The sequence below is a fragment of the Sinocyclocheilus rhinocerous genome, unplaced genomic scaffold (genome assembly GCF_001515625.1).
Source record: "Sinocyclocheilus rhinocerous isolate Xijiao unplaced genomic scaffold, SAMN03320098_v1.1 scaffold509, whole genome shotgun sequence".
Classification (NCBI taxonomy): domain Eukaryota; kingdom Metazoa; phylum Chordata; class Actinopteri; order Cypriniformes; family Cyprinidae; genus Sinocyclocheilus; species Sinocyclocheilus rhinocerous.
Window position 1 is genome coordinate 1,528,953 of NW_015652428.1, and position 7,298 is coordinate 1,536,250.

Here is a 7,298-nt window from a genome sequence, read left to right on the forward strand (position 1 = left end):
AATCAGCGGTAAATCTCCATCACGTGCGTGTTTTCACATTGTGTAGCATTTACTACACAGAGCCGTTGTTCACTGACGAGCTGCGCAAAAAATCGCGCGAATATGAACGTGGTTTGGCGCAGCTCGTCAGTGAACAACGGCTCTGTGTAGTAAATGCTGCTCAATGTGAAAGCCCGCAGGTGATGGAGATTTACCGCTGATTACAGAACCGGCTTTACTGATAAGATGCGCGTTAAACATCGCATGCGATTTATCGTGCAGCCCTAGCTTTTGGTATTAGGGGAGGGGCTTTTTTCAGTCTAGTGGGCATTTGATTGGACAAACATTTGGACACGCCCACAAGTGCAAGATGAGTCATCAATATTTTAATCTATAGATATTTTAATTTCTTTTAATATCAATATTTTAGCTCAGTTTAGCCTTTACATCTGTTAAAAGTAGGGGTGTAACGGTACATGAATTCATACCGAATATTTTCGGTTCAGGTCATTCGGTTTGGAACGAATGTAGCATTGGTTTGACCACTGCACATGCAAAACGTTTGTGTGTGGGACTGGGGTTGTTAAAATTTAACTAAAACTAAAACAATTAACAAATATTTTTGTTCCTTGAAATAAAATTATATATATATATATATATATATTATACAACTTTTTTATATTACATCTATAGCACGTTTCCTATTAGATGTCAAATAGACATTTAGAAAATATCTTTAAGATGTTTATGATTTAGAATGTATGTAAAACTGACATCTTAAAGACGTCTATCAGATGTTTGTAGTTGTACGCAGCAGATGCTTCTTGCTGACTTAGGTGTGCTATCTGGGGCTAGTTGCCATTTCTTATGTATTTTTACCAGCCCAAGCAAACTTTTCCGGAAGGTTTGCATTGGCAAGCTGTTTCAAACTCTCTAAACGAACTGTGTTTTGACCTGATGTTGTTCAAAAATGATGTCACACCAGTTCGTTCTTCGATTTTGCTTGAGGTATATCAGGGCCTTTACAACTATTAAAAGTTGTTTTTTCTGTTTGCAGCCATTGTAGATGAGAGCACCAAAGGCATCCAAGAGCTGGTGTCCAGGCAACGCGATTCCAAAACCAAAGCCAACATTCGGAGGGCAACACCAGGAAACTTCCATGTCTCTTACCCACGGAACCAGCCTGTTATTCTCCCTCGACGTGGCCAATCAAAACTCACCCTGCCCGCTCAACTGCGCAGCCAACTAAAACAATTACTATCTCATGGCCCGGTCAGATTATCAGAGCTGGAGTCCAGGTATTTGGCGCAGTTCGGAAAGCCGCTCAACATCACGCAATATGGCTTCTACTCCATTTCTGAAATGCTGGCGGCTGCCATGGATTTCATAATCATGCAGCAGAGTCGCACAGGCTCACAACTGCTTCTGAAAAACACCGTAATGCCACAAAATCAGATCAAAAATCTGATGACGGGGTGGTCACGTGACCCGGAGCAAGATGGACGCTTGAGACTTCACTCCTTACCAAGCTACGGTTTATTGTCTTATTCTCTCCAAGCAAACGTCATATTATCAGTTAAATCTTGCCTCAAATATGCCTAAACCTCAGCGTGACAAAGATTTTTCCATTTTTTCAAATGCTTCTTTAGATAAATCCTCATCTGCAAATGTATCGAACCCCAAATCATCTAATGTTCTTAATAATTTATGCTCCGATACTGGTTTGATAGATGTATGGCGCCAAGTAAATCCTAAAGTGAGAGATTATACATTTTATTCACATCCCCATAATTCATATTCTAGGCTTGACTTTTTTCCTCCCTAAACAATTTCTGCATGCGGTTCAGTCTTGTCGTATTGATTCTATTGTTTTATCAGATCATGCCGCTGTACATTTGCAAATTGATACTGTTTTCAGTATTCCTAGAACTTCAAATTGGAGGTTCAATATATCTCTTATAAATAGTGACCCTTTTTCCTCTTTTGTTTCAGACAGTTTGTCTCAATTCTGGCTCGATAACAGAGATTCCCCAGTGTCTTCGGCCATGATTTGGGATGCAGCCAAAGCCACTTTACGTGGACATCTTATTTCTTATACTTCCCATCTTAAAAGAGCCAAAGATAGTAATAGGAAAAATCTTGAAAAGGAAGTCACCAGGTTAGAACAAATACATAAGCAATCCCCCACAGTTTCAAATTTAAAAGCGTTGGTGAATGCAAGGACCAAATTAAGTATGGACCACACTTGTCATATTCAGAAGCTTTTGCTCTTTACTAAACAAAAATATTATGAATTTGGCAATAAATCCAGCCGTTTGCTTGCTCACCAACTAAAGAATCAAAATAATAATCGTTCAATTAATATGATACGGAATGCTAGTGGTGTCATTTTAAGCGATCCTTTGACTATAAATAGAACCTTCAAGGATTTTTATAAATCTCTCTATAGCTCAGAATCAAAAGCAACGAACTCTGATATCGCCGCCTATTTAAATAATATCTCATTACCGTCATGCGCAGAGGAAGATCGTTTTAGCCTAAATGCTCCATTTACAGTGGAGGAGGTCTGGGCGGCAATTCAGTCCATGCCAAATGGGAAATGTCCCGGCCCAGATGGTTTCCCATTGGAATTTTTCAAAAAATTTTGGCCAAAAATCCATCCAATTCTTATACCTGCTATTAATGACATTTGGAAAGGTGAAATTCCCCCATCCTGGAGACACGCTTCAATTAGTTTGCTCTTTAAAAAAGAAAAAAACCCGCTGGACTGTTCATCTTATAGACCCATCAGTCTCCTCAATGTGGACTATAAGATAGTTGCAAAAGTACTGGCCCGCAGACTGGAAACGATTCTTCCCAAAGTCATAAATTCTGATCAGGCAGGCTTTGTGAAATCTAGGTGCGGTTCGGATAATGTACGCCGTGCTCTTAACATTATACATTATTTTCACACTCAAAACAAAACCGCAATGATTTCATCTTTGGATGCCGAAAAGGCTTTTGATCGCATAGAATGGTCCTTTTTGTTTTCGGTTTTGGAAAAATTTGGGTTAGGTTCCAACTTTATTAATGTCATTAAATATCTCTATGCAGATTCTATCGCCACTGTCAATACGAATGGTTTGATGTCCGAGGGGTTTCCAGTACGTAGAGGTTGCAGACAGGGGTGTCCCCTATCACCGTTATTGTTTACATTATATATTGAACCTTTGGCAGAATCTATCAGGACTAATCCTGACGTAACCGGGATCACAGTCAATTGGAAAAAGCATGTCATCTCTCTGTTTGCAGATGATGTCCTCTTGTATTTGGAGGACCTGCAGACGTCTATTCCAGCAGTTCTGAGTTCCTTAGCCTCGTTCAGTACTGTGTCGGGTTACAAAGTTAATTTAGGAAAATCTGTTTCTATGCCTTTTAATCATACCTGCAATCTTCCTATACAATCTCCTTTTCAGGTTTCAGATAGGGGTCTTAAATATTTGGGCATTTTTCTCACTCCCGACCTGAATAATTTGTTTGAGACAAATTATTCTCCTTTAAAAACATTTGAACATTCCTCAAATTATCTCTATTCGTTCTCCTCTGGCTTTGAATCCTGATTTTCCCATTCAGATTAGGAGTATTGGTCTGTTGGAGTGGAGTTGTAAGGGTTTGTCTGACTTTTCAGGGCTGTTGTTTTCTGAATCTTTGAAGTCATTTGAACAAATCAGAGTGGAGTTTAACATTTTCTCTGAAGATTTCTTCAAATACCTTCAAATCCGGCACTTCATAGAGTCTCTTTTAAGGCAGAACAAATTTCGTTTAAATTTATCAGAACTGGAAGAAACCATAATTTCAGTTAAATCTTTTAAAGGGATTATCTCCAAATTTTATGCTTTGTTGATGTATTCTGACTCTTCAGTTTATGATTCTTTGAAACCACTGTGGGAACGGGACCTAGGAGTATCATTTAATTCTGCAGATTGGACCAAGATTTGTAACAGCGTTTTTCCAAAATGTACTTCAATTTCTTTACATGAACAAAATTTCTAATTTTTTCATAGAATTTATTTTACATTTGTTGGTCTCCACAAAATGTTCCCAGGGTTGTTCAAATCTTTGTTTTAAATGCAAGACATACAAGGGCACATTTTTTCACGTATTCTGGTCCTGTGATCACATTCAACCATTCTGGAAAGGGGTTCATTCTGTAACCCAGGAGATAACAGGGAAAAGTTTTATTTCATCTCCTTCACTTTATTTGTTGAATGACACTCCTAAAGATATTTTTGACTCTGACTCTAAGCCTTTGTTTAGAATACTCTCATTTTTGGCTAAAAAATGTATTCTACTGAAGTGGTCTACGCCTCAAGTTCCAACTGTTACTATGTGGATATCCCAGCTGTCTGCCTTTCTTCCTCTGGAGAAATTAATTTATGATCTCAATCACAAGTCGGACATATTCTGGAGACTTTGGGAACCCCTCCACTCTTTTTTACAAAAACTCTGAACTTTTATTTTAAGAGCACTTTGGATCTTCCTTTCCTGACATGTTTTTGTTTGAATTAAATAGGTAGAGATTAATATCTTCAGGGATGTGCTATTTAATTCTCAGCGCTTGGGGTTTTTGTTTGTTTGTCTGATTGCTTTGACTGTTTGTATTATATGAAAATCCTTAATAAAAAATAAAAAAATCTGATGACGAGTCTTTCTAAGCCATGTATGTATATGATAATGGAATTTCTGGAGATGGAGAAGTTGATGTGCTCTTTTTTTTACTTTGGTCCGAATCTATTATTTATGTACTGTATTTCCATGATGATTACTCTGCAGTGGCATCTGTTTTGGTGGCAAAACAGAAGCCTGTCAGTCCTAAAACGACTTCGCCGCCTGAGAGGAACCAGCAAGATTCGCACTCGCTCCCTGCTGTTCCTAAACCAGAGCCTGTGAAGGCAGAGCACTCTTTTGAAGAAACTATTTTTAAGGTTTGGGTGTTTGTATGAAATTAGGGCGATATTTGGTGTTGCGCTACATGTAAATCAATACTGTCCGGGTAAATCTTCTACAGCTTGAGGAGGAGCTCAGACAGCAGATCATCGAGAAGGGCACCGCTGGCACCGTCAGCCGCGAGTTGAAAGATAAGCTACGGAAGGTCAGATATAACAGCTTTAAAACTCTTAAAAGTCTTACTTGTCTCATCTTCTCACCTTGGCTTATTTTTGAGATATGGATCTTTTTCAGGTTGTAGCTGAAAATGACAGTGGGATCTCCATTCACAATCTTCCCACAGAATACAAGGTATTTTCACAAAACCAGTCAAGACCATATCTGAGTTCATATCTGAAGAAAAAAAAAATTTATTCTGCCTACAGAAAATTAAGCATATTTTGAAAATTTTTGCATCTTTTTTTATTTTTATGGAAGCCTGTTGTCGCCATGGATTAAAAAAAGTTAATTGTTACTTTTTATCTCACGACTTTTTTCTTGCAATTCTGAGTTTCTATCTTACATAAATTCTGAGTTTATATCTTACTGAGTTTATATCTAATTCTGAAATTTTCTCATCTCAGCCATATTTTTTTCTAGAGTTTCTAGATGGCGCCAATGAGCTGTTCTAACTTATGGTCTGTTTTTTGCTGTTAGCGAATGTATGGTGAGGAGTTGCCGGTGAGCCAGTATGGCTTTCTGAGCATGACAGAAATGGTTGGGGCTTTGAGTGACACATTGTCCATTCAAAATGGTGCTGATGAGAATGAAAACCAATGGATGGTTGTGGAGTTCAAACCGAATGACATACAACCCACTGAACCGGGTACTTAACTATATGTCATATTGATTTTAACAGAAAAATGAGTGCTCCTGGCTTATTGATCATCTTTAATGAGACTTTGATTGTGATGTATTCCTTTTGCAAGAATTATCCACGGGTCACGGCACCACTTCCAGTCTGATGAATGAATCCCAGAATCCCTCCAGCAAAGCCTATTACTTCAGTTGTGCCGAGTCTGCTTCGGAGCGTGAAGAGATGGAGCAGTACACAGATTCCCAAGAGTCCAAAACTGAGCTCAGAGTCACCAATAAAACCATCCATCAGGTAAAAATTCATTATTGATAATCCATTATCATTCCCTCCCATATAAATCTAAAGTAAACTTAAGGCAGTCACACACCGGACGAGAAGCGCAGTGCCGCGTCTAGAACAATTCGTACAACAAGTACAACATGACGTAGCTCGGCACCGCAGACAGACGCCGAACGGTGCCACCGGTGTGCGTACACTCATAGAAAATAATGTGTTCGTATTTTAAAGACGTGCTGCGACGCGATGCTGCGCTTCTCGTCCGGTGTGCGACCGCCTTTACAAAGTTTACGTTAGTAAAGTTGCTTGGTATTTATTTATTTATTTTAAAAAATGGCATTGTTACCTTGACCTTGACATATAATTACTACTACATTATTACAATACTACTACTAATAATTTATGCATTTATAACATTCCATTATTTGTAGCATTATATCATATTATATTAATATAATAGTTCATATATATATATATATTAGGGCTGTGCAAAAAATCGAATGCGATTTTCATGCGCATCTCGTCAGTAAAGCCGCTCCTGTGATTATTAGTAAATCTCCAGCACGTGCTTTCAGATGGAGCGGCATTTACTACACAGAGCCGTAGTTCACTGACAAGCTACACAAAATCGCGTTCAAAATAAAATATATAAGAGTTTACATTTTGGCTAAAATGTATAATCTGCCATTATGTTATATTATGTTATGTAAAGTTATATTATATTATATTGTATTATATACATAAGTTACAAAGTTGCACACTTTTATAATGTTGATATTTTAAATAAAATGGTTTATTAATAATTATGATAATATAACAATAGTATTTTTGTATCATATAAAAACATTAAATGTGGTATTATTTGCTGCTAAATAATTGTAATATATTATATTTTATTTCAGTGTCAATTATAATTTAGTTCCTAATTTTAGTACTTCAACTTATTTTCAACGTAGGTTATGTGTATATATTCATACATACATACCTACATTATTTGTTTAGAATGTATATTTAAAATGCATAATTTGTCATTATATGTGGTTTTATATTAGAAATAAAATTGTATAATCTAAAAAATTACAATACATACATACATGAATACATACATATATAATATAGTATAATATATAATTTTGTTTAATCACAATAAATCATTTAATAATAGTAATATGTAATTTAGATGTAATATATATATATATATATATATATACATAAATACATACATACATATATATATATACACACACATATATATATATAT

At 36.6% G+C, this 7,298-nt stretch overlaps 1 protein-coding gene across 1 annotated transcript in view; it reads left to right on the top strand.

The window, feature by feature from the left end:
- Window positions 1–7,298, top strand: part of LOC107715068 (tudor domain-containing protein 5-like) — a 15,034-nt gene that overhangs the window by 1,548 nt on the left and 6,188 nt on the right. Inside the window, exons 3-8 of the mRNA XM_016521108.1 lie at window positions 1,037–1,462; window positions 4,792–4,943; window positions 5,027–5,110; window positions 5,200–5,256; window positions 5,602–5,770; window positions 5,874–6,052. Of these exons, the coding sequence (XP_016376594.1) occupies window positions 1,037–1,462; window positions 4,792–4,943; window positions 5,027–5,110; window positions 5,200–5,256; window positions 5,602–5,770; window positions 5,874–6,052 (1,067 nt within the window). The remainder of the gene's footprint in view (window positions 1–1,036; window positions 1,463–4,791; window positions 4,944–5,026; window positions 5,111–5,199; window positions 5,257–5,601; window positions 5,771–5,873; window positions 6,053–7,298) is intronic.